Source organism: Oryx dammah, unplaced genomic scaffold, assembly GCF_014754425.2.
Source record: "Oryx dammah isolate SB20612 unplaced genomic scaffold, SCBI_Odam_1.1 HiC_scaffold_5, whole genome shotgun sequence".
NCBI classification, from domain to species: domain Eukaryota; kingdom Metazoa; phylum Chordata; class Mammalia; order Artiodactyla; family Bovidae; genus Oryx; species Oryx dammah.
In genome coordinates, this window is record NW_024070189.1 from 15,675,001 (window position 1) to 15,702,822 (window position 27,822).

General features: G+C 39.3%; 1 protein-coding gene and 1 long non-coding RNA gene across 2 annotated transcripts in view; one reads left to right on the forward strand and one right to left on the reverse strand.

The window, feature by feature from the left end:
* Positions 1–27,822, forward strand: part of TTC37 (tetratricopeptide repeat domain 37) — a 110,417-nt gene that overhangs the window by 69,830 nt on the left and 12,765 nt on the right. The window contains exons 36-39 of the mRNA XM_040241501.1: positions 2,443–2,571; positions 11,240–11,361; positions 13,394–13,552; positions 21,395–21,547. Of these exons, the coding sequence (XP_040097435.1) occupies positions 2,443–2,571; positions 11,240–11,361; positions 13,394–13,552; positions 21,395–21,547 (563 nt within the window). The remainder of the gene's footprint in view (positions 1–2,442; positions 2,572–11,239; positions 11,362–13,393; positions 13,553–21,394; positions 21,548–27,822) is intronic.
* LOC120864433 lies at positions 174–21,113 on the reverse strand. The gene is made up of 3 exons (XR_005721196.1): positions 21,006–21,113; positions 16,609–16,611; positions 174–202 (listed from the first exon to the last, which is right to left on the reverse strand). It is a non-coding gene; the product is annotated as an uncharacterized LOC120864433 (long non-coding RNA).

Here is a 27,822-nt window from a genome sequence, read left to right on the forward strand (position 1 = left end):
ATACATGTTTCAATGCCATGCTCCCAAATCATCCCACCCTCTCCCTCTCCCACAGAGTCCAAAAGTCCTTTCTATACATCTGTGTCTCTTTTGCTGTCTCGCATACAAGGTTATCCTTACCATCTTTCTAAATTCCATATATATGTGTTAGTATACTGTATTGGTGTTTTTCTTTCTGGCTTACTTCACTCTGTATAATTGGCTCCAGTTTCATCCACCTCATTAGAACTGATTCAAATGTATTCTTTTTAATGGCTGAGTAATACTCCATTGTGTATATGTACCACAGCTTTCTTATCCATTCATCTGCTGATGGACATCTAGGTTGTTTCCATGCCCTGCCTATTATAAACAGTGCTGTGATGAACATTGGGGTACACGTGTCTCTTTCACTTCTGGTTTCCTTGGTGTGTATGCCCAGCAGTGGGATTGCTGGGTCATAAGCAGTTCTATTGGCAATTTTTTAAGGAATCTCCACACTGTTCTCCATAGTGGCTGTACTAGTTTGCATTCCCACCAGTAGTGTAAGAGGGTTCCCTTTTCTCCACACCCTCTCCAGCATTTGTTGCTTGTAGACTTTTGGATCACAGCCATTCTGACTGGTGTGAAATGGTACCTCATTGTGGTCTTGATTTGCATTTCTCTGATAATGAGTGATGTTGAACATCTTTTCATGTGTTTGTTAGCCGTCCGTATGTCTTCTTTGGAGAAATGTCTATTTAGTTCTTTGGCCCATTTTTTTTAAACAAAGTTTTGATAGATGGTACTCCAAGGAATCTTTTCAGAAATTTAAATGTAATCCCAAGAAGTTAGAGTTGAATGGAAAGAAATCCAATGTCTGTTAGATTAATGATTCTGTGATATTAAAAGATATGTTTAGCCAAGTATATGAAAAACCTTAGATTTCTAGTATAATATATGTATATATGTGTGTGTATATGTATACATATTTGTATATAATAATTATCACTTTGTTTCATAAGGAATTTGAGTTGCTGGTTATTTCTAGAAGAGAAGACAACAATTCTTCTGAACTATTTATGGCAAGAGAAATTGCTTCCAGCTAATATCTATCCCTTCCCCCAAAATCTAAACTATACAGTACTATAAGATCCTTAAATGAGTTGTTCATTTAATCTTAGAAATATAGAAATTAAGTCCACTTCAGTTGAAATTACAGAATATTACACCTGAGGGCACCTGAGCTGTCATTTAATTTAGATGCCTTGTTTTATAAAAGTATGTGTTCCAAAGGAAAAGTGGCTGCACAGTTAATTAGTGGCATTGTGAGACCTAAAACCCAGGCCTAAGACTCAGTCATGTGCCTTTCATTATATAGTATTCAGATCGCATCATAAATTCTAGGAAATGGTCCCCATTTTCTTATTCTGGATTTAATTATGTTCTATGATATTTAAAATAAGGTAGTCATTATCTGGACAGAAGCTATTTTGTAATATCAAGGTAACTACTTAATTTTTTGTAAAAATTTTTGGTCTGCATAACATTTCTAATGATTCTTGTATAATCTATTAATGAAATAGATCTACTTCAGACATTTGATGGAAGGTATATGTTGGATGGGGCAGTTAGATAAGAAAAATTAAAATCTAGAGCTAAGGAGTATGTTTAAATGACTGTATTGTTAACTGGAACCTCTTGTAGGATTTTAAAATTATCCATTTTTTCTTTAAGGGCAAACGGACTGAAAATATTAACCTGTAAGATATGATTTGTGAAATAAAAGACCAAGCAAATTAAAAAACCTAAATTCCAAATCCGAGTTCAGCTTTCTGTTTTCACAATTAACTCTTGAAAAGAGTCTGTACTCATAATCTCTTTTATTACCTCTCAACTCACCGCCCTGAAGCTGCTATCAGGTGTGAAGGAAGGGAAAAAAGTTCAAATAAATGAGGGGATATATAATCAAAATCGCTTCACTTGGAATGATAAAGTGACTTTCATGATTGGCTGTTAGAACATAGGTAAAATGGAGTTGTCTTGAGGTTTTCCTTTGCTTCAAACTTTTCTTAAGAACTGAGAAATTGTGTTACCTTGCTTTTCCTATGACTGAGCCTTTAGTATAGGGACAGAGTGATGAACACAACTAAGACTTGTCCTTGGTCAGTGAATGTGACTGTAATTAACCTTTCCACAACCGCATAGTACTCTAGGCACCGCTCATGGAACCAGCAGTGGAAGAAGAGTTTAATAGGATATTTCTTATCCTCTGATGTGTTTGGAAAAAACGGCAAAACTTGAAGGATGAATATAGGATTGTGTCTTATGAGTTAGTTTTTCTTTGAGAAAATAGAACTTTTCTGTAGATACCATTTTTTAATTTTATTTTTTGGTGTTTATAAACTCTTACTTTCAGTTTTGGTAGGTTTTCAGCAGCATGTTGATATTGACAAGGCTCCTAATTGTATTTCTTATGTCTAGGTGATCCTGCTGTCTGGGCCGGGCTGATGGCAGCTTGTCATGCCAATGATATACTGGCTCTAGTGAGTGGCACTCAGCCAAAGAGGACGGATTTATACTTGGCACTGTTATCTGCTGTTTCTGCTTCAAGTAAGTTTGAAAAAGCATTTAATACATGATACATTCAAGATAAAGTATTCAGAAGGATATTGCCAAAAGCTAATAGGCAGAATTAGCCCTGCATGAAAGGCCATTATATTCTCATCTAACAAAGCTTAAAAACATGACAAAATGGTCAAATAATTTTTAAGGAGTTTATCTGCATTCAGAACAAAGCTTAAGAAGATTATAGGAACAGAAATTTCCAGCATTCGGCAAAGTAAAATTCACAATGTCTGGTATCCAGATAGGACTTGATTAGCATGCAAACAAGCAGAAAAATACCACCCATGATGAGGAGAAAAATCAGTCAATAGAAACAGATCCACAAAAGACACAGGTAGAAATCTCTTTAACATGTAGTTAGCTGTTTAAAGCACATCCGACAATAGCACAGAGGCCGGGAGGAGAAAATGGAAGTATTTTGTTGTAAAGGTTTTATACTATAAGTAGTAAAATATTACAGTCATCTGTAAGTATTCATGGGGGATTTGTTCTGTGACCTTCAGATATCAAAATCCATTGATGCACAACTCTTATATAAAATGATGTATAACAGTCGACTCTGCTTGTCCATGGGTTCCATATCTACAGATGAGGGCCAAGTGTACTTAAAGTTAGATGGTGACGGGTTGACGATAAATACTCTAAACCTTAAAGTAGACACTAAAAAAAATAGAGTTATAAGTTTACAATAAGCCACCGAAGTAGGAAAAAATGGGGTATAAAAAATAATCCAAGAAAGGAAAAAAAGAGAACATTGAATAAAAAGAGAACAACAGCACAATAGAGTTAAACCCAACCAAATCAATAATCAAGTTAAGTATAAATGGTCTAAGTACCCCAGTTAAAAGGCAGATTGACAGGTTGGATAAAAAAGCAAGAGCTTTTACTGCTTAAAGGAAACATAGCAAAATATAGACCTATATTTTAAGACAAAAGTAATCTCGTGCTATCTATAAAATATCTGTAAAATAGATAAGCAACAAGCACCTGCCTTATATAAAGTAGATAAACAAGGAGCTGCCGTATAACACAGGTCAGCTATATTTAATATCCTGTGCGTGAGTGCTCAGTCACTTCAGTTGTATCTGACCTTTGGCGACCCTATGGACTGTAGCCCACCGAGCTCCTCTGTCCATGGGACTCTCCAGGCAAGAATACTGGAGTGGGTTACCACGCCCTCCTCTGGGGGATCTTCCCCACCCAGGGATCGAATGTGAGTCTCCTGCATCTTCTGCATCGCAGGCAGATTCTTTACGACTGAGCCACCAGGGAAACCCTTTAATAACTTGTAATAACCTATAATGGAAAAGAATCTGAAAAAGAATATATATGTTTTTTATATATATATTTGTGTGTGTGTGTGTGTATATACACACACATATATAGATATGTATAACTGAATCACTTCTTTGTATACCTGAAACATTGTAAATCAGCTATATATCTATTTAAAAAAAGATTTAAAAAAAGACAAAAATGATTTAACAAATTAGAGAATGGTAAAAGACACTTGTGAGTCCCTTGGACTGCAAGGAGATCCAACCAGTCCATCCTAAAGGAGACCAGTCCTGGGTGTTCATTGGAAGGATTGATGCTGAGGCTGAAACTCCAATACTTTGGCCACCTCATGTGAAGAGTTGACTCATTGGAAAAGACCCTGATGCTGGGAGGGATTGGGGGCAGGAGGATAAGGGGACGACAGAGGATGAGATGGCTGGATGGCATCACTGACTTGATGGACATGAGTTTGAGTGAACTCTGGGAGTCGGTGATAGACAGGGAGGCCTGGTGTGTTGCAATTCATGGGGTCGCAAAGAGTCGGACACGATTGAGCGACTGAACTGAACTGAACTGAAAAGGTACACTATGCCAGTACTAATCAGAAGAAAGCTGGAGTGCCGCAACTAAGACCCAACACAGCCAAGTAAGTAAATAAATATTTAAGAAAAGAGAAATTTCAAACAAATTAAGGTTTCAGAGCAAAGAATATTTCCAATAATAAGGAGGGACATTTCACATTGGAATCAGTTTATCAAGAGGACAGTTTAGACAACAAGTAACAAACCTTTAAAACACATAAAATCCATGTGGTTTTTCCCAATAAAATAGGTAGAAAAAATAAAAAATTATGGAAAAATACACTTACGGAACTGAAATAAACTTGTAAAACTGAAAAGAGAGATCAACAAATTCATAATTACAGAGATTCAACAGTCTTGATAGAAAAATTGGACAGGAAATTAGTAAAGATACAGTAAAAGCTTGAACAGTATCAGCCAGCTTGACCCAGTTGTCATTTATAGGAAAGTACTCCTAACAATAGCAGAAGGTGTATTTTTATCAAGTATACACAGACTGTTTGCCTATGTATATCATATTATGGGAGCTTCCCTGGTGGCTCAGCCGGTAAAGAATTCGCTTGCAATGCTGGAGACCTAGATTCGATCCCTGTGTTGGGAAGATCCCCTGGAGAAGGAAATGGCTACCCACTCCAGTATTCTGGCCTGGAGAATTCCAGGGACTATATAGTAGTCCATGGGTTTGCAAAGAGTCAGACACGCCTGAGCAACTTTCACCACTACATCATATTATGAGCCATTAAGCAAATCTAAATAAATTAAAAAATTAAAATCATACAGAGTATGTTATCTTAATACAGTTGAATTAATTTTAAAATCAATAACAAATCTGGAAAATTCTCAAATGTTCAAAAATTTAATAGACTTTCAAATAATCCAGGTCAAAGAATGAAGCAGGAGGGAAATTAGAAAGTATTTTGAACTGAATAAAAGTGAAAAATCAATATATAAAATTCTGTGATGCTACTCAAGTACTGCTTATAAGAAAATTTTAGCATTAAATGTCTACATCAGGAAATAAGAAGGGCCTCAAATTGATGTTCTCAACTTCTCCCTTGAGAAAGTAGAAAAAAGAAAGGGAAATTAAAGTAAGCAGAATAAAAGAAAGAGTAGAGATCTGTGAAATAGAAAACAGAAAATCAACAAAAGCAAAACCTAGTTCTTTGAGAAGATCAATGAAATTGATAAACCTTTAGCCAAGCATCAGGAAAAAACTGTCAGGAATGAGAGAGGATACATCTCTATAGCTATTAAAAGGCTCATAGTGAAAGTGAAAGTGGCTCAGTTGTGTCTGACTCTTTGTGACCCCATGGACTGTAGTCCGTGGAATTCTCCAGGCCAGAATACAGGAGTGGGTAGCCTTTCCCTTCTCCAGGGGATCTTGCCAACCCAGGGATTGAACCCAGGTCTCCCACATGGCAGGGGGATTCTTTTACCAACTGAGCCACAAGGGAAGCCCAAAAAGGCTCATAAGAGAATCTTAAGAACAATTTTATGCCCCTAAATTTGGCAATGTTGATGAAATGGATAAATTCCTTAAGAGACAGCTCACTTAAGAAGAAATAAACTGAATAGCTTTGTATCTATTAAAGAGACTGAATTTATAGTTAAAAATCTTATATGGAAAACTCCAGGGCCAGATAGAATTCTGCCAAACATTGAAGTGAAAAATAACACCAGCTCTATACAAACTCTTCCAGAAAATTGAAAAGGTGGTGACATTTCCTAACTTCTGCTATGAGGTCAGTTTAGTTCAGTCGCTCAGTCATGTCCGACTCTGCGACCCCATGAATCGCAGCATGCCAGGCCTACCTGTCCATCACCAACTCCCAGAGTTCACTCAAACTCATGTCCATCGAGTCGGTGATGCCATCCAGCCATCTCATCCTCTGTCGTCTGCTATTCCTCCTGCCCCCAATATCTCACAGCATCAGTCTTTTCCAGTGAGTCAACTCTTCACATGAGGTGGCCAAAGTACTAGAGTTTCAGCTTTAGCATCATTCCTTCCAAAGAACACCCACGGCTGATCTCCTTTAGAATGGACTGATTGGATCTCCTTGCAGTCCAAGCTATGAGGTCAGTTCAGTTCAGTTCAGTTCAGTCGCTCAGTCGTGTCCGACTCTGCGACCCCATGAATCGCAGCATGCCAGGCCTCCCTGTCCATCACCACCTCCCAAAGTTTGCTCAGACTCACGTCCATCGAGTCCGTGATGCCATCCGGCCATCTCATCCTCGGTCGTCCCCTTCTCCTCCTGCCCCCAATCCCTCCCAGCATCACAGTCTTTTCCAATGAGTCAACTCTTCACATGAGGTGGCCAAAGTACTGGAGTTTCAGCTTCAGCATCATTCCTTCAAAGAAATCCCAGGACTGATCTCCTTTAGGATGGACTGGTTGGATCTCCTTGCAGTCCAAGGGACTCGCAAGAGTCTTCTCCACCACCACAGTTCAAAAGCATCAATTCTTTGGCACTTAGCCTTGTTCACAGTCCAACTCTCACATCCATACATGACCACTGGAAAAACCATAGCCTTGACTAGATGGACCTTAGTCGGCAAAGTAATGTCTCTGCTTTTGAATATAGTATCTAGGTTGGTCATAACTTTTCTTCCAAGGAGTAAGCATCTTCTAATTTCATGGCTGCAGTCACCATCTGCAGTGATTTTGGAGCCCCCCAAAATAAAGTCTGCCACCGTTTCCACTGTTTACCCATCTATTTCCCATGAAGTGATGGGACCAGATGCCATGATCTTCGTTTTCTGAATGTTGAGCTTTAAGCCAACTTTTTCACTCTCCTCTTTCACTTTCATCAAGAGTCTTTTTAGCTCCTCTTCACTTTCTGCCATAAGGGTGGTGTCATCTGCATATCTGAGGTTATTGATATTTCTCCCGGCAATCTTGATTCCACCTTGTGTTTCTTCCAGTCCAGCGTTTCTCATGATGTACTCTGCGTATAAGTTAAATAAGCAGGGTGACAATATACAGCCTTGACGTACTCCTTTTCCTATTTGGAACCAGTCTGTTGTTCCATGTCCAGGTCTAACTGTTGCTTCCTGACCTGCATACAGATTTCTCAAGAGGCAGGTTAGGTGGTCTGGTATTCCCATCTCAGAATTTTCCACACTTTATTGTGATCCACACAGTCAAAAGCTTTGGGAATAAAGTCAATAAGGCAGAAATAGATGTTTTTCTGGAACTCTCTTGCTTTTTCCATGATCCAGCAGATGTTGGCAATTTGATCTCTGGTTCTTCTGCCTTTTCTAAAACCAGCTTGAACATCAGGGAGTTCACAGTTCACATATTGCTGAAGCCTGGCTTGGAGAATTTTGAGCATTACTTTACTAGCATGTGAGATGAATGCAGTTGTGCGGCAGTTTGATCATTCTTTGGCATTGCCTTTCTTTGGGATTGGAATGAAAACTGACCTTTTCCAGTCCTGTGGCCACTGCTGAGTTTTCCCAATTTGCTGGCATATTGAGTGCAGCACTTTCACAGCATCATCTTTCAGGATTTGAAACAGCTCAACTGGAATTCCATCACCTCCACTAGCTTTGTTCGTAGTGATGCTTTCTAAGGCCCACTTGACTTCACATTCCAAGATGTCTGGCTCTAGATGAGTGATCACATCATCATGATTATCTGGGTCGTGAAGAGCTTTTTTGTACAGTTCTTCTGTGTATTCTTGCCACCTCTTCTTAGTATCTTCTGCTTCTGTTAGGTCCATACCATTTCTGTCCTTTATTGAGCCCATCTTTGCATGAAATGTTCCCTTGGTATCTCTAATTTTCTTGAAGAGATCTCTAGTCTTTCCCGTTCTGTTGTTTTCCTCTATTTCTTTGCACTGATCGCTGAAGAAGCCTTTCTTATCTCTCCTTGATATGCTTTGGAACTCTGCATTCAGATGCTTATATCTTTCCTTTTCTCCTTTGCTTTTCGCCTCTCTTCTTTTCACAGCTATTTGTAAGGCCTCCTCAGACAGCCATTTTGCTTTTTTGCATTTCTTTTCCATGGGGATGGTCTTGATTCCTGTCTCCCGTACAATGTCACAAACCTCATTCCATAGTTCATCAGGCACTCTATCAGATCTAGGCCCTTAAATCTATTTCTCACTTCCACTGTATAATCATAAGGGATTTGATTTAGGTCATACCTGAATGGTCTAGTGGTTTTCCCTACTTTCTTCAATTTGAGTCTGAATTTGGTAATAAGGAGTTCATGATCTGAGCCACAGTCAGCTCCCGGTCTTGTTTTTGTTGACTGTATAGAGCTTCTCCATCTTTGGCTGCATAGAATATAATCAATCTGATTTCGGTTTTGACCATCTGGTGATGTCCATGTGTAGAGTCTTCTCTTGTGGTGTTGGAAGAGGGTGTTTGCTATGACCAGTGCATTTTCTTGGCAAAACTCTATTAGTCTTTGCCCTGCCTCATTCCGCATTCCAAGGCCAAATTTGCCTGTTACTCCAGGTGTTTCTTGACTTCCTACTTTTGCATTACAGTCCCCTATAATGAAAAGGACATCTTTTTTAGCTGTTAGTTCTAAAAGGTCTTGTAGGTCTTCATAAAACCATTCAACTTCAGCTTCTTCAGCATTACTGGTTGGGGCATAGACTTGGATTACTGTGATATTGAATGGTTTGCCTTGGAGACGAACAGAGATCATTCTGTCAATTTTGAGATTGCATCCAAGTACTGCATTTCGGACTCTTTTGTTGACCATGATGGCTACTCCATTTCTTCTGAGGGATTCCTGCCTGCAGTAGTAGATGTAATGGTCATCTGAGTTAAATTCACCCATTCCAGTCCATTGTAGTTCGCTGATTCCTAGAATGTCGACGTTCACCCTTGCCATCTGTTGTTTGACCACTTCCAATTTGCCTTGATTCATGGACCTGACATTCCAGGTTCCTATGCAATATTGCTCTTTACAGCATTGGATCTTGCTTCTGTCACCAGTCACATCCACAACTGGGTACTGGTTTTGCTTTGGCTCCATCCCTTCATTCTTTGTGGAGTTATTTCTCCACTGATCTCCAGTAGCATGTTGCACACCTACTATCCTGGGGAGTTCCTCTTTTGGTATCCTATCATTTTGCCTTTTCATACTGTTCATGGGGTTCTCAAGGCAAGAATACTGAAGTGGTTTGCCATTCCCTTCTCCAGTGGACCACATTCTGTCAGACCTCTCCACCATGACCTGCCCGTCTTGGGTTGCCCCGCAGGCATGGCTTGGTTTCATTGAGTTAGACAAGGCTGTGGTCCTAGTGTGATTAGATTGACTAGTTCTCTGTAATTATGGTTTCAGTGTGTCTGCCCTCTGATGCCCTCTTGCAACACCTACCATCTTACTTGGGTTTCTCTTACCTTGGGCGTGGGGTGTCTCTTCACGGCTGCTCCAGCAAAGCACAGCCGCTGCTCTTTACCTTGGACGAGGGGTATCCCCTTACCGCCGCCGTTCCTGACCTTCAACGTGGGATAGCTTCTCTAGGCCCTCTTGCGCCTGCGCAGCCACAGCTCCTTGGGTTGCTCCTCCGGTCTGCAGGCCCTGGCCTCGGGCGTGGGTGGCCCCTCCCAGCTGCCGCCCCTGGCCTCGGCCTCGGGGTGGCTCCTCAAGGTCACTGGCCCTGGCCTTGCACTCAAGGTGGCTTCTCCCGGCTGCCCCTGACCGCGCACGTGGGGTGTCTCCTCCTGGCCGCCCCTGACCTCGGACGCAGGGTAGCTCCTCCCGGCCGCCACTGGCCTCAGACGCGGGGTAGCTCATCCCGGCTGCCGCCCTGACCTCGGACGCAGGGTAGCTCCTCTCAGCCACTGCCCCTGACCTCGGACACAAGGTAGCTCCTCTCAGCCGTTCGTGCGCCGTCGCAGCCTGGCACTCTAGGCCACTGCCCCTGACCTCGGACGTGGGGTAGCTCCTCTCGGCCGCACTTGGTGCGTTGGCGCTCACCGCCGCCTGCGCTTAGTGCGCAGGCTCTCGCTGTCGTGGGTGCTTAGCTATGAGGTCACCTTTATATAAATACCGAAACTAGAGAAAGGCATTATAAGCAAACTAAGGAACTACAGATGCAGACATTTATAACAAAACTTTCACAATTCAAATCCAGTAACACACAAAAAAGAAAGTACTACATCATGATCAAGTGGGGTTCACTCTAAGAATGCCAAGTTGCTTTAATATTTGAAAATGAATGTATAAAATTTACCATGTTAAACACTATGAAACATGCCAGAGAGTTTATACTTTATGATTTCATTTATATGAAATTTTAGATAATGCAAACTGATCTATTGTGAGTGAAAATAATGAGTGATTGTCTGGGGACAGAGGGAAAGAGGAGAGGTGGGTTGGGGACAGGAAGGATTACCAAGGAGTAGGAGCAAGCTATTCATGATGGTGGATGCATTTATTATCTTGATAGTTGTGATAGTTCATAGATGGATGCTTATGTCAAAAGTTATCAGATTTATAGTTTGAATATGTGCAGTTTATCATATGTCAATTATATTGCAATAAATCTTTACTGTTTTTCATTGAATTATTTTCAGTTTTACTGGACTGATTTTTTTTTAATGTAAGTCACAAATATAGAAAGTCTTAAGTTATTCAGCCACAAATATTCCTACTATGAAACTTTTCAGAAACCTGTCTCATGTTGAGATAGTCTGTGATATTCCAGTGGTATGTGTAAAAGTTGTATTGCATGGTAAGTTTAATTGTCATACTTAATAACTAATTACTTCTCAGAGAACACATTACAAACTGCAGAAAAAAGTTTTAACATTGACTTGTTTTATTGTAGTTAAAGACAAAGAATTCTTTGAAAATTACAACCAGTCTCTTGAAAGGTGGTCTCTCTCTCAAGCTGTCACTGGTCTAATAGACACAGGAAGAATATCCGAAGCTGAAGCCCTCTGCACAAAGGTATTTTTATGGAATTGAGATTCATGAATTCTTATCCTACTTGGAAAATAACTTCAAAAATAGAGTGCACATTATTTAGAGAGCATTTGGTTGTGATGGTGGTGGTGATGATGGTGAAGATAATACCCAGCATTAACTGAGTACTTACTTTAAGCTAGTTAATACATTTAGCAGTTTGTATTTGACCTTCACAACAATCCTGTGATTTGGGTATTTATTATTATCCCCATTTATACAAAAGAGAAAACTAAGGCTTAAAGAGTATAACTAATTTGCATAAGAGTTCACAGGTAGAAATTGATAGACTTGCTGTTGAAGCTCACATGTGTCTGACTCTTGAGACTCAAAATTGAATTTATTTGGGGTATTTCTTATGGAAGTAGTATTTTCCTTTGATTTCTAGTTACTCTCTTTAGAATGCTATGTTTTCCAGCATCCCTGCATTTTCCCAAAGTTCTGAACCATATAGAATGACTGTGGGGGCTGTTAAGTGGGCGACTGAAATTATTGAGTAATCAGTTTTTACCTACCTGGATTGTAGTCTCTGTGAGTAAATTCTTAGACTTTGCCTGATGCATAGTAGAGGCTCAATAAATATTTATTGAATGAACAAATCAGTTTTATAAACCTACTCAAAAATAACTTAATGAATAAGGAGAGTTGTAGACATCACTTTTCCTGAAAATACCTTTTTTTTTTTTTCCCATAAATATTTGCCTGGGAGATTCTGTTGTTTTTCTAGGAATGTTTTTTGAAAGATCGCTATGAATTTTACAGAGAGAGAGGAATGGATCTTTGAAGATCCCTTTGGTCCTTGAATTCTTTGAAAAGCAGAATCATACATTATCTCTTTTATTTAAGAAATTCCATCTAGGTTCAGGACAGTTCAGTATAATACAGTGAATGTTTAGTGAGTGTAAATTGGCAGTTGCTTCTTACTCTCTCTGACAGAGAGTATGAACCTTTCCTCATCATTTTAAGGTTCCGATCTCTTACTTAGAAAAAAGCAATCACATACCTTTCAGAAATAAGGACATTTAGAACTATGACCTAATAGAAGATAAAGAATTAGGTTATTGAGAGACAGACAATAAAAAAAGATATGTCTAAAACAATAGTGGAAGGACTTGCTTGGAGAACTAGCCTTAACTTCTTGTATGTGTATATTGTGGATACATATTACATATTGTATATATAGTTATAATACATATATAAATATGAACAACATATACATTTATAAATATATATACATATACATACATATAATACTTTTATGTCTGTATGTATGTGTTTTGAGGTACAAATAAATGGCCTAGGGAAATATGTATAAGAAGTCTGTGCCTGGAGGAAGGACAATGTGTATCTTTATTAAGATGTTGAGAAAGGAAAAAAATTATAGCTCTTTCCTTCTTAGTATGTGCATGCTCAGTTGCTTCAGTCATGTCCCACTCTTTGCAACCCTATGGATTATAGTCCGCCAGGCTTCTCTGTCCATGGGATTCTCCAGGCAAGAATACTGGAGTAGGTTGCCGTGCCTTCCTCCAGGGGACCTTTCTGACCCAGGGATCAAACACGTGTCTCCTGAATCTCTGGCATTGCAGGCGGACTCTTTACTTCTGAGTCACCAGGGAAGCCCCTCTTACATAACACAGTTTCTTCCAAATAAGGGATAATACTAGCCTTCACTGTTAATTTTATATTTTCTTAGTTCAGCTATTTATATGCAGACCCTAAATTTTTCAGGCTATCACCTAAGAATAAACCAAGTCAAAGGGACGTACTGAATCAAAGAGTGACAATTTATAAACTACAGTAGTAGTGTTACTGATTTTAGAGTTTATTTAAGTATAGAGTTTGATGTTCCCAAGATGATCAGTGTTCTTTTTTTACTTTTGCTGTTATTTTTTAATAAGAAAAGGTTAAATTCAGGTTTTTTTTTTTTTCCCCCAGTATGGAGAATAGCTTAATTGCCTTTTACATTTAACATTTCAGAACCTGTTTCACGAATTTCTGTTTGGGGTTTGATTTTTAGAATTTAAAAAGTAACCCTGATCAACCGGCTGTTATCTTACTATTGAGACAAGTTCAATGTAAACCACTCCTGGAATCAAGGAAACCTCTCCCAGATACTGTACTTGATGAGCTGCAAAAAACAGTCATGTCCAACTCAACCTCTGTTGCAGCTTGGCAGGTAAATTTTCTCTTTTGTTATGTGAGTCCTGAATTAAAATGCTCTGTAATGTTCAGTGAGGTCAAGGGTGTGCCCCATTTTTGTCTTGCCTTTAAACCCATTGTGTCTCTCATTTTCACACAGTAGTTAGTATGTGGTTAATATCTCTTATTAACCACAATAGTTAGAGAAACTAAAGAAGTTGAATTTTCATTAAGGATCTGCTGCTGCATGGCTTTAAAGCGTTTAAAATCACTGGTTATAACCTTTCCATTTAAAACAGTGTTGAAAATAATGTCTTTTATAAGGAGTTGATAGAAGAGAGCTAAGTGTTGCAAACATAAGCTTGCCGTAGTGGTGCTTAACTCTCCCTTTAGAGGCAATGTGTGTAGCTTTTCCTTAGCTCCTTTACGGGTAACCTGTATCTAAGATTCTAATGGGTTTTCAGTGCCTTCACAAATAGTTATTTTCAGGATTGATGCCTGAATCCCTGAGCTGTCAGCCCTTTTAGCTGGCTCTGCTTACCACAATGACAAGTACATAATGATCACTACCTACTTTATTCTCACTGATACTAAAATACAAAAAACATATATATTACTCAACTTGTTACAGTTCTTTCTGTGCCCCGAGACAGTATCAAAGGGACTTTTTGACACAGGTTTTACAGAAGTTTGTTTTACTACAGTTCTTCATTTGATCTTTTGTTCTGTGAACGTTTTGATGTCCTGCTTAAAAAGATTATCTAATGGTGTAAAATAGTTGGATTATGCACATTAAGCTTCCTTTTTACTCTAATCCTTGAAGGAAGATTGTGCTTTTTTCCCCCCATCTCAGAGTAAATTTGCCATATGAGACTTAACATACTTTAATTCTAAGGTCAACTGGATATTGATGATCTCATGTTCTTTATCACGGGGAAAAACACTTTGTCAAACTAAAAGGGAAAAATTAAAGGATAAATTATGCAGTAAGTAAAGTCTTAAGAGATAGCATATGTGTTTTCTTTTATACCATGATATAATTCACAAAGAATAGAATGTAAAAATCTTGCTATGTATGTAAGTACTTTTCACCACTACTTGTAAAAGATGCAGGGATTTCCCAGGTGGCCCAGGGGTAAAGAATCTGCCAGTGCAGGAGACACAGGAGGCTCGGGTTTGATTCCTGAGTCAGGAAGATCCCTGGAGGAGGAGAGGACAACTCACTCTAGTGTTCTTGCCTGGGGAACCCCATGGACAGAGGAGCCAGGCAGGATGCTGTCAGTAGGGTCACAAAGAGTTGACACAACTTAGCGACTGAACACACACATGTCAAGGTATAGAGTAGTTCCTGCAACCTAGTGGCCTCCTCCCTTGTTGTTTAGTTGCTAAGTGTATCCAACCCTTTTGTGACCCCATGAACTGTATCCTGCCAGTCTTCTCTGTACGTGGGATTTCCCAGGCAAGAATACTGGTGTAGGTTGCCATTTCCTTCTCTGTGGGATCTTCCCGACCCAGGGATCAAACCAACATCTCCTGCACTGGCATGTAGCTTTTTTACTGCTGAGCCACCAGGGAAGCCCATATAAGTTAATTCTAGAAAGAATGATTGTCAGGATAAACTAAAATAAGGACAGAGAGCCATATGGTTATTTGTTAGAATTCACTGCCACTACTTTATACCTTACCTTTATGCTTTTAAAATTTTTTACCTCACCAGGGTTTGAAAGAACTTAGCTTTAAATATAGTGGAATATTGAGCAAGTGTCAGGTTATATCTTAAGATGCTCTGTTGTTTTCTTCTGTTGACAATTGAAGGCAAATTGTCTTGGTTTCTGAATTAATCTGGCCCAGAAATGTGTTAGTTTCACAATCATGTATGATTTTAGGGAAAAAAGGAATATTGCAAGGCATGATAAACATATCCCTGGTAGCTCAGACGGTAAAGTGTTTGCCTACAATGCTGGAGACCCAGGTTCAATCCCTGGGTCAGGAAGATCCCCTGGAGAAGGAAATGGCAACCCACTTCAGTACCCTTGCCTGGAAAATCCCATGGACAGAGGAGCCTGGTAGGCTATAGTCCATGGGGTCGCAAAGAGTCGGACAGAACTGAATGACTTCACTTTCACTTTGATAAGCGTGGTGTTAACCTTTTTCTCTAGCAGTACAGGACTGAAGACACCTTGGAATTAAGGTTGGGTATTTCTAACTAGCCATTAAATCCTGTACATATAAAGCCCCTGCAGGAAACCATAAAGGCAATAAGAATTAATAGTATTCTAGAAACAAAATTCTGCCCACATCCCTACTGAATAGGCACCTCAATTATACTACCATTTTGGAATTAGTGTACCTTGCATGAAGGCCAGGTGTATAACTGCATCTGCAGAGTCTTCATTTATGTGTATTCTGCTGCCAAAAGATTGGACATGGTTGCTGGTATTAACATAAATTGCTAACAAAAAGTTTTCAACTTGAATCTACTACTAACTGGTTATGTGATTTTAGTCCAGGTACACCCACTTCAGCTCCAGAGTCTTCATCTGAAACATGAGAGAGGAATTTTAGATAACATAATTACTGTAGAAGTCTTTAAAAAAAAATCAGTAAATATTCACTGTTCAACAGTTTAATGGAAGTACCATATAAGCAGTGGTACATTGTTGAAACAAGATCATGCTGAAGATCACTAATTGGTTTTAAGTACAGTCCTTGCTTTACATACTCTTCACCTCCACACTATTAGACTTCTGTGTCTGCTTTATAGAATATGCCATATTCCATGGCCAAACTCTCCCTATAACTATTACATCTAACAGCTCATGAATTGCTGTCTTCAGAGTCTGTGCTTTGTTGTTCAGTCACTAAGTTGTGTCCGACTCCTTGCAACCCCATGGACTGTAGCACGCCAGGCTTATCTGTCCTCCACTATTTCCTGTGCTAGATTCAAACAAACTTGAAACCTCAGATGAGGTTTCTGTTCCATACTGAAATAGTTCCAGTTCATGGTCTCCTAGCTACCACTTCTCCATAACTGCAAACAATTTAAGACCTGTTTGGCCCTCTGTCATCTTTGGGCATCATAATTTCTGTGACTTCCTGCAACCTAGCAGCTTCCCCCATGCCTCTCCCTTTGTGACTACCCCTATGTCAAAAAAAGGAGGCAGCAGAACCACTATTATGACTTATATCACTTCTGTCTAATTTTGCCTGTTTTTAAACTTGATATATACGGAATATCTTTTTGTATGTGGTTACTTTCATTCAACATCATGTCCATGAAGTTCATTTAGTTGTTTCATGTAGCCATAGTTTTTTTCACTTATTTTTATGAATAATATACTGTAAGATATTCCTTTTACTGTTGATAGACATTTGGATTACAGTTGACCCTTGAACAGCATGAGTCTGAACTGCATGAGTCCAGTTATACATGGCTATTTTTCAATAGTCCATGGTTGGGTCAGTCCTTGCAACCATGAATACAGAGGCTGACTGAAAGTTACATCCATGTTGTTCAAGGTCAGCTGGGTTTCCAGGTTTTGGCTGTTATAACGCTGCTGGGATATGCCTTTTGTTGGGTGATAATTTCATGAACAGAGAAGCCTGGCAGGCTATAGTCCACGGGATTGCAGAGTCAGATGACTGAGCTACTAGCACTTTTTCTTTTTCTTTTTGTAGTGAAAATGTATTCACTTTAGTAGATCCTGTTCAGTGTTTTTTTAAAACAGGTTGTCAATTTATCGGAGAAGGCCATGGCACCCCACTCCAGCACTCTTGCCTGGAAAATCCCATGGATGGAGGAGCCTGGTAGGCTGCAGTCCATGGGGTCACTAAGAGTCGGGCACGACAAGCAACTTCACTTTCTCTTTTCACTTTGATGCATTGGAGAAGGAAATGGCAACCCACTCCAGTATTCTTGCCTGGAGTTTCCACCTGCAAATTATAAGCCTTCGAATTGCTGATATTGCTAGATGGTGATTATTATTTTCCCTTTTCAGTGGATATGTAGGTAATATTAATAGTATCATATAGTCGTTTTAAGTGCAATTTGTGTGCTTAGTCGCTCAGTTGTGTCCAACTCTTTGTGACCCTATGGATGGTAGTCTGCCAGGCTTCTCTGTCCATGGGGATTCTCTAGGCAAGAATCCGGAGTGGGTTGCCATGCCGTCCTCCAGGGCACCTTCCCAACCCAGGGATCAAACCCAGATCTCCTGCATTCCAGGTGGATTCTTTGCCATCTGAGCCACCAGGGAAGCCCAAGAATACTGGAGTGGGTAGCCTATCCCTTCTCCAGTGGTTCTTCCTGACCCAGGAATTGAACCAGGGTCTCCTGCATTGCAAGTGGATTCTTCCCAGCTGAGTTACCAGGGAAGCCCTGGTAGCTAAGTGGAATTTACCTAATGAAAAATGCTGTTGAGCCACTTTTCATATGTTTATTGGATCTTTGAATATCTTAAAGTACCGTTTCTTTACTGTAGTTTTTAATGGGCTGTTATCTTGCTGAATTGTTGAAATTCATTATATTTTCTGGCTACAACCACATTTTTGGATATCTGTATTGCAAATATTTTTGTAATGTTATTTTTTGATGAGTAGTTCTTAATCTCAGTGAAGTCCAATTTATTATTTCTTAATGGTTAATGTTTTACCAGGGTGTTCTACTTTAGTTCATGAAGATTTTTTTCTGTTTTTCTTTAGAAACTGTTGTTCTGTCTTTCATATACAGGTCTATGATCCATCCTGGATTAATTTTTGTGAGTGTTGCAGGGTCAAGGTTCATTTATTTCCCATATGGATGTGTAATTGTCCTAGTACCATTCTTTGAAAAGACCATTATATCCTCCACTGAATTGTCATGATACTTTTGTTATAAATCAGGTGACTGGGTATGTGTGGTTTTTAGGGCTCTTTATTCTTTTTCTCCTTTTTCATTGATCTATTTTGTTTATTATTACTTATAGCTTTATAGTTTGTTTTGATGTGTGGAGGAAATATTAAGACCTCCAACTTTTTTGTTTTCCTTCAAGTTTATCTCAGTCATTTTAGGTCTTTTGCATTTACCTGTAAATTGTCAGTTACCCTTACTCTCCCTGCCAAACAAAAGTCCAACTGAGGTCTAGATTGGAATTTCAATGTATAGTTTAAATAAATAAATAATTTGTAGTTTAAATAAATCTATGGTTTAATTTGGGAAAATTAACGAAGTATTACTATTGAGTTTCTCTCTCCATAAATGTGTTATGGGGGTGGTGGTTTAGTCGCTAGTTCGTGTCTGACTCCTGAGACCCCGTGGACTGCAGCCCGCCAGGCTCTTCTGTCCATGGGATTCTCCAGGCAGGAATACTGCAGTGGTTTGCCATTTCCTTCTCCAGGGGATCTTCCCAACCCAGGGATCGAAGCCAGGTCTCCTGTATTGCAGGTGGATTCTTTGCCAACTGAGCTGTTATAGTCCTTATTATTTAAGTTCTAAATTTCTCTCAGCAGTGTTTTAAAATTTTAAAAAGATCATAGAAATACAGTTGATTTTTATATTTTGACCTTCTAGCAGCCTTGCTGACTTATTCTTTTGAAATGGTTTTGGGTTTTCTGTATACACCAATATTTCCTTTGCAAATAATTTTTACTTTTTCTTTCTAATAATTTTAAGTTAAAATTTTTCTTGACTCATTGCACTATTTAGAGTCTCAAATACAATGTTAAACAGAAGTGGTGATAAGGGAACATAGTGGTCTTATTCTCTACCTCAGATAGAAAACATTTATAATTTCAGCTACAGTATTTGCTTTAGGTTTTTATAGGCATTTAACAGATTCTAAGGGCTTCCCAGGTGGTGCTGGCGGTAAAGAACCTGCTTGCCAATGCACAAGTTGTAAGAGATGCAGGTTTGATCCTGGGGTTGGGAAGATCCCCTGGAGAGGGGCATGGCAACCCATTCCAGTGTTCTCGCCTGGAGAATCCCACAGACAGAGGAGTCTGGTGGGCTACAGTCCATAGGATTGCAAAGAGTTGGACACCACTGAAGCAACTCAGCATTCATGCATGCAGCAGATTCTAAAATGGCTGTCTTTCAGATTAAGGAAATCCTTTTCTGAGTTTGTCAAGAGAGATTTGTTTTTTATCATGAATGAGTAGATTTGGGGGGCCCATCTATGAGAATGGTTCTTTCTCTTTATTCTGTTAATATGACAAATTGCATGGATTTTCAAATATTAAACCAGCCTTTTCTTCTTAGAAGAAGCCCTGCTTGGTCATGATGTATTGTTCCTTTTATATATTGCTAGAGTCAGCTTGTTAAATGTTTGTTTACAATGTGTATACCTATATTCATGAGAGAGATTGGCCTGTAATTTTTCAGTCTCATAAGGTCATTGGTAGGTTTTGCTATCTCTGTTATTATTCCATTTTTCATTTTTTTCTGAAAGTTTGTGTTATAATAATAAATAAATGTAATAAATAGTTATTATACAATAATATATTAATTATTACATAGAAATTATTATATAGAAATTATTATATATAATTATAAAAATAAATGTAAGGACATTTATTTCCTTAATGTTTAGAAGAATTCACTATTGAAGCTATTCAGACCAAGAATTTCCTTTATGGGAAAGTTTGTGTCTTTTTAAATTCCATGTTAAATTTCTTTAATACATGTAGGACTTTTAAGATTTCTTGTTTCCTTAGCATTTGTGAGTTGCAAGAAATTTGTACAGAGTATCTCAATTTCTTAAACGTTGTTTAAGTCAAGTTGGTTAATTATATTTAAATCTTCTATATCCTTATTTATTTATTTTTTTGTCTGTTATTGCTGAGATAGGTGTGTTGAAATCTCTGATTTAGATTCTGGATTTGTCTATTTCTTTTTAAATTTATATTTTTGCTTCATAAATTCTATGTGATTGGGATATACAAATGTATATCTTCCTTTGACTGACTCACTCATCATTATGAAACAGCCCAGTTTATCTCTTACCATCTCTTGTCTTGAAGTCTACTTTGTTGGGAATTAATACAGTTATGTGAACTTTTGGTTTGTGTTTACATGATGTATCTGTCACATATGAACAATCACTGTGTGTTTTGACTTTGTTCCTGACTTGCTATCTTGAGAGACTTTTTAAGACTTCAGACTAGATGTGGCCAGTATGCTGTTGCTAATGGAATGGGCAAGATGGCAATACATAGTCCTCTCTCTCTTGAACCTGTCTCCCACTTCCCAACTTATCCCAGCCTTCTAGGTCGTCACAGAGCACCAGGTTGAGCTTCCTGTGTTATACAGCAACTTCCCACTAGCTATCTAGTTTACATATGGTAATATATATGTTGCAATGCTACTTTCTCAGTTCATCCCACTCTCTCCTTCCCTCTGCCCCACCATGTTCATAAGTCTGTTCTCTATTCCTGCCCTGCAAATTGGTTCAACAGCCATTTTTCTTGATTCCACAATATTTATTTTTCTCTTTCTGACTTGTTTTACTCTAACAGACTAGGTTCCTCCACCTCACTAGAAGTGACTCAAATTCCTTCCCTTTTATGGCTGAGTAATATTCCATTGTATATATGTACCACAACTTCTTTATCCATTCATCTGCTAATAGACACCTAGGTTGCTTCCATGTCCTGGATACTGATAGTGCTGCAGTGAACATTGGAGCAGACGTGTTGTTTTGAATTATAGTTTCCTCAGGGTATATGCTGTCATGGGATTGCTGGGTTATATGGGGCTGTCCCCTTTCTTAACCTGTGATTTTTGTTTTCAGGGCACAAAATTCATCAATAATTAAAAGTTTTAACTCCAACGTTTATTGAATTTGTTGGAAGTAGACTGTGCAGTAAACTAAAGTCTTTTGCGTCCTTTTCTCTTGCTACTCCTCAGTGGCTGGCACACATATATCAGTCCCAAGGAATGATGGGTGCTGCAGAGATGTGTTACAGAAAGAGCCTGCAAGTAGCATCCCAGCAGGGCAGCTGGAGTGGGAAGCTCTCGAGCCTCCTGAGGCTAGCACTGCTTGCATTGGAAGTCTGCATGGTAAGATCTCGTTATAGTTATGATGTGGAAAACTGCTTCTTTTATTTTTATTTAAGATAAAAGCTTTTTACATAGTGATATTCCATTCAGTTCCTATTGTCTCATCCCCTTCTACTGTGGGCTCCTCGTAGACTTTGTGTTTGGGATCTTGATGGGCATAAAGTAACATAACATAAACTCATAGACTCTAACAGGTCATTGCCATCATTTAGGAGGAAAAAAAAGATTGCAACTTAAAAAGTTGAATTATGACAGAATATACATTTTTGTTTCTTGATGACTTAAGTTAGAATTAACCCAGCTACCCGTTAGTGAAAAAGATGCCAATAATTAGCATTTCAGTCATTTCTCAGTTCAATTTGATGTTCTGTCAGAGGGATTCCTAATAATTTTTGACTTGATATATTTTCTGATACCAAGTTAGGTGTATTAATCTAGAGGTCTTACAAACTCTTCAAGGTAAATATTTAAGTGGGTGTCTGGAGGAGCAAACTCCAGAAAAGTGTATATGATATCCTACTTGAGTGTATGTATGTGTAGTATATAGTTTCGAGAATGTTTATCTGTAAAGACACTGTGTACATGTGCATGTTAAAAGACACATAGAAAGATATGGAAAGATACAAAAGAAACTTACTGGCAGTTACTTTGGAGAATGGTATTAGGGAGTCTTTACGGAATGGTGGAGGAGAATTTTTCATTTTCTGTCCTGTGCTAGTGTTTTAATTTTTTATCATATGCATATTACTTCTGTGATTAAAAGATAAAATGTCATTTTTTTAAAATTAAATTTTCCTAGACAGGACTGAATGAACTGTTGCTTATGCCATAGCAGTCCATTGCCAACTTTATTTACTTGCTTTCACTGGGCATTTTAGCAAAAAAATACAAGCTTTAGGAAGTGTGTTTACTATTACTGTGTTGCTATTACTGTGGAGCACATTTCAGAGCTCCTTAGGTTGGGGCCATGTTTTGTTCTTCTTGTGTTTTGCTTTACGCTCTGCTTAACACATAGGAGCTCTTCCACCAGTAGTTTTGAATGGATGGGCAGGTAATAGTGGTGGTCAAATTTGAGATAATTTGGCTGGAAAGAAATGGTGGTTAATTGTAATTGTGGGCCACTGAAGATGTTGTTTTGTTTGTCCCATATTTATATTTAACAAAAGTCTCTGTGGAAGCAACATGTGGCATTTATAACTGTTCCTGAATGTGTGGAGAAGTCTAACTTATTTTTTGTTTTAGCCCTTTTACTCTTTTTTAGCCCTTTTAGTCTAACTTATTCATTTGTTCGTTAATAAGAATTATGTAGTGATGTGTTTGTTTGTTTGTTTGTTCTTCATGCTGGGAAATTAAATCTGACCTGGAATAAAATAAAAACAGCAATAGTAATAGCAAACATACAGAACACTTAGCCTGTGCTAGGTTCTGGTCTAGCGCTTTATATGTATTAACTTCATTAATATTCATAAGAACCCTATTTTTCAGGTGACGAGACTGGATTGCAGTTTAGTAATCCCGTGTATACCTGCCTCCATCCCCCACCACTGCTGCCACCACAAACAGTGTTTTCTCTAGGAGCTGTGGTTCTGCCTGTGAAAACTTCAGCCAATTAAGCTGTCTAGAACTCCCCTCCTAACTTTTTTGTTAATAGTGGAGATGGTAATAACTACTTTGCCTAGGGTTGTTAGGAATATCAAATGAAGTAACACAAATGCCTTTGTAAACTTCAAAGCGCTGTTCACATTTGATTTGCTTGTTATAAAATTTGATACCCAGCAGTTATTGTAAGGAGATGTCGTATTTCTCTGGTAAATAGCTGGCAGTGTATGGAGGATGTGTATATGAAAATTAGGCTGTTTTATGTGTGATAATATATTAATATATTATTAAACTGAAAGATTCTAAGATATTAAATATCTTAGATTCCAAAGAGAGACAGCAAATCAAGATACAGATTTCTGAAGCAGGTAGAAGACTTAACCCATAAGGAAGCTTTACAAAGATTAGGAGAGTAGAATTGGAGGACTGTGAAGAAATCTTTCTGGAGAAAGCTGTTGCCTCCCCTGTCATCTCCCTGGCACATTTCCACACACACACAGGTGCCCTCGAGGCGAGAAAGGCGGTGCCGCCAGAGAGAGGGAGGCTGTGATGTGTGGCCTCAGAGGTCCTGCAGGCACGTGTCCAGAAGCATATGGACAGGTGTCTGATGTGTGCCTTGAAAACTGCAGCTTCCACCTGCTGGGAAGAGAGTTGGTCATGGTTTGGAAAGTGACTGCCTGCTTCTGGGAGAGTGGTCAGCAGTGGGTGGATCCCAAAGGTAGTTAGGAGTGCACGTTTGGCTACAAGATGCCCTCCATCTTACTAAAGAGTTGCTGCAGTGTGAGGTGAGCAGCACTCCTGGAGTTCATTCAATCCAGGAATGGGTGATGCCGCCTGAGCTGGTGGACTGGCATTGCAATTATCTTAGGTCCTGACATGCGGAGCCACCTAGAGGAGTGATGGAATCTCAGCAGAAAGGAAGCTGGACGTCTCCAGATTGCCAGAGCATGTGAAGAGAGGAAGTGGAACAGAGTCCATTCACCCAGCTTAGTGGAATTGTGCGTCCTGTCCTGTGCACAGGCCTCCCACTGGGTTTAGTGCTCTGTAGTCACCGTGTTGACATGTTTAATCATTTTTTAACAAAGAGCCCTGCATGTTTTATATTTTGCATTGAGCCCCACAGATTTCAAAGCCGGTTCTGCAGTAAGAGACTACCCACAAAGCTGGGAGTCTCTGATAAAACCAAGAAAATCCAGATGAAGAGACAAAGATCTTTAAGTGACTATCAGGCCTAAGGAATCAGACATCACCTTACAATTGAGAAGGAACTCTTAAAGTCGCTCAGTCGTGTCAACTCTTTGTGATCCCATGCATTATAGCCTTCCAGTCTCCTCTGTCCATGGAATTCTCCAGGCAAGAATACTGGAGTGGGTTGCCGTTTGCTTCTCCAGGGGATCTTCCCAACCCAGGGATTGAACCCTGCTCTCCTGCATTGCAGGCAGATTCTTCACCATGTGAGCCACCAGGGAAGCCCTCACCTCACAATGACACCCACCAAACTTCTGATGTTTCAGTTGAGGCCGGAAACTACAATTAGCAAGAAAAGGTGGGAGTGCTGGGCAGAGGAACAAGCCATGTGCTGCTGCGTATAAGCACACCCTAGCTAGGAGCTGAGGAGATGGGAGTAGGGTGTAAGTATTATCTTTGTATGAAGGTTGAAGTTTTGAAAAGAAGAGAAGTTTCTAATTAAGACTCTGAAAGGATGTCAGAGTCATGTTTCTTGTTCAGTCACTCAGTCGTGTCCAACTCTGCGACCCCATGAACTGCAGCATGCCAGGCATCCCTGTCCTTTACCATCTCCTGGAGCTTGCTTAAACTCCTGTCCATCGAGTTGGTGATGCCATCCAACCATCTCATCCTCTGTTGTCCCCTTCTCCTGCCTTCAGTCTTTCCCAGCATCAGGGTCTTTTCCAATGAGTCAGTTCTTCGCATCAGGTGGCCACAGTATTAGAGCTTCAGCTTCAGCATCAGTCCTTCCAATGAATATTCAGGACTGATTGCCTTTAGGATGGACTGGTTGGATCTCCTTGCACTTCAAGAGACTCTCAAGAGTCTTCTCCAACACCACAGTTCAAAAGCATCAATTCTTCAGCACCCAGCCTTCTTTATGGTCCAACTCTGGACCAACTCCTGGGACTCTCAAGAGTCTTCTCCAACACCACAGTTCAAAAGCATCAATTCTTCAGCACCCAGCCTTCTTTATGGTCCAACTTTGGACCAACTCCTGGAAAAACCATAGCTTTGACCAGATAGACCTTTGTTGGCAAAGTAATGTCTCTGCTTTTTAACATACTGTCTAGGTTTGTCATAGCATTTCTTCCAAGGAGAAAGCGTCTTTTAATTTCATAGCTGCAGTCACCATCCGCAGTGATTTTGGAGCCCAAGTCAATGAAGTCTGTCACTGTTTCCATTATTTCCCCATCTATTTGCCATGAAGTGATGGGACTGGATGCCATGATCTTCATTTTTTGAGTTTTGAGCGTTAAGCCAGCTTTTTCACTCTCCTTCACTTTAATCAAGAGGCTCTTTAGTTCCTCTTTGCTTTCTGCCATAAGGGTGGTGTCATCTGCATATCTGAGGTTATTGATATTTCTCCCCGAAATCTTGATTCTAGCTTGCACTTCATCCAGTCTGGCATTTCGCATGATGTACTCTGCATATAAGTTAAATAATCAGGGTGACAATATACAGCCTTGAGGTACTCTTTTCCCAAATTGGAACCCCAGTTCATTGTTCCATGCCCGGTTCTAACTGTTGCTTCTTGACCTGCATACAAATTTCTCAGGAGACAGGTAAGGTGATCTGGTATTCCCATCTCTTTAAGAAGTTTCCACAGTTTGTTGTGATCCACATGGTCAAAAGCTTTAGTGTAGTCAATGAAGCAGAAGTGGATATTTTTCTGTAATTCTCTTGCTTTTTCTATGACCCAGTGGATGTCAGCAATTTGATCTCTGGTTCCTCTGCCTTTTCTAAATCCAGCTTGAATATCTGGAAGTTCTTGGTTCACATGCTGTTGAAGCCTCTCTGGAGAATTTTCAACATTACTTTGTTAGCGTGTGAAACAAGTTCAGTTGTGTGGTAGTTTGAACATTCTTTGGCATTGCCTGTCTTTGGGATTGGAATGAAAACTGACCGTTTCCAGTCCTGTAGCCATTGCTGATTTTCCAAATTTGCTGGCATATTGTGTGTAGCACTTTCACAGCATCATCTTTGAGGATTTGAAATATCTCAGCTGGAATTCCATCACCTCCACTAGCTTTGTTCCTTGTATTGCTTCCTAAGGCCCACGTGACTTCACAGTCCACAATGTCTGGCTCTAGGTGAACGATCAAACCATCGTGGTTATCTGAGTCATTAAGACCTTTTTTGTATAGTTTTTCTGTGTATCTCATGGACAGAGGAGCCAGTCCATGGGGTCGAAAAGAGTTGGACACAACTGAGTGACTTCACTCTCACTTTCACTTTTTCTGTGTATAGTTCTTCAGAGTCATGGAACTTATTGTAATTTACATCCTTATTGTATAAGGAAAACTCTCCCTCATTTAATAAGTTTAAAACCATAATGGGAAACAGAAGTAAGTGTATCCTAGGGACTTCCCTGGTGGTCCGGTGGCAAAGACTTCATGCCCCAACAGCAGGGGATCTGGGTTGCATCGCTAGTCAGAGAACTAGATGCCACACACTGCAACTAAGAGTTCACATGCCAGAACTCAAGATCAGAGATCCTCCATGCGGCAATTAAGACCTGGTGCAGGGAAATAAATCTATGTATATTTTTTTAAAGTTTATTCCAATCACATTGTTTAGTATACTGGTTACATATAGAAGGGCTTCCCTAGTTATTTAGCAGTAAAGAATCTGCCTGTCAGTGCAGGAGATACAGTTTTGATCCCTGAGTCAGGAAGATCCCCTGGAGAAGGAAATGGCAACCCACTCCAATATCCTTGCTGGGAAAACCCATGGACAGAGGAGCCTGGTGGGCCACAATCCATAGGGTCTCAAAAAGAGTCAGACAACTGAGCAACCAAGCACGCACAGTATGCACATACAGAAAATATTATATAATAATATTGGGTTGACCCAAAAGTTCATTTGGATTTTTTCATAACATAAAAAAACTCAAACGAATTTTTTGGCCAACCCATGCAGGCAGTAACTTTACAAAATACTTCATATGAATTCTTGGAATTTAGACAGTGCATTGTAAAACCACCCAGTGAGAATTTTGTACTATTGGCTTAAAAAAATGTACTAGGAGTAATTTTATTAGTATGGGCTTTGCCTTACATTCTTTGCCAGATGGGAGCAAGTTGTCATTGCTCCCATGTTTATGGAGTATGTCTCACAACCTCTGGTCTCTATTTTAAAATTCATTATCCCTATGACTTCCTCTTCCTTGATTACACAAATTACTGTTGGCTGTACTGAACTCAGAGTTCATTGCTCTAACATTTGAAAAGAATAATTTAGTATTTGAAAGAAACTACAGTGTGTGGGGTCGCAAAAAGTCACACGTGATTGGGTGACTGAACTACAACAATGTATTCACTTATTATATTGACTTTATTAAAATGTGTATTCTAGACACCTGTAATTAGGAAGTCTTGGTTACAGTTTGAGGTTTTTAACAAAAGATTTTAAATGCTTTTTTTTTCTTCTTGTAAAATTCAGTAGTT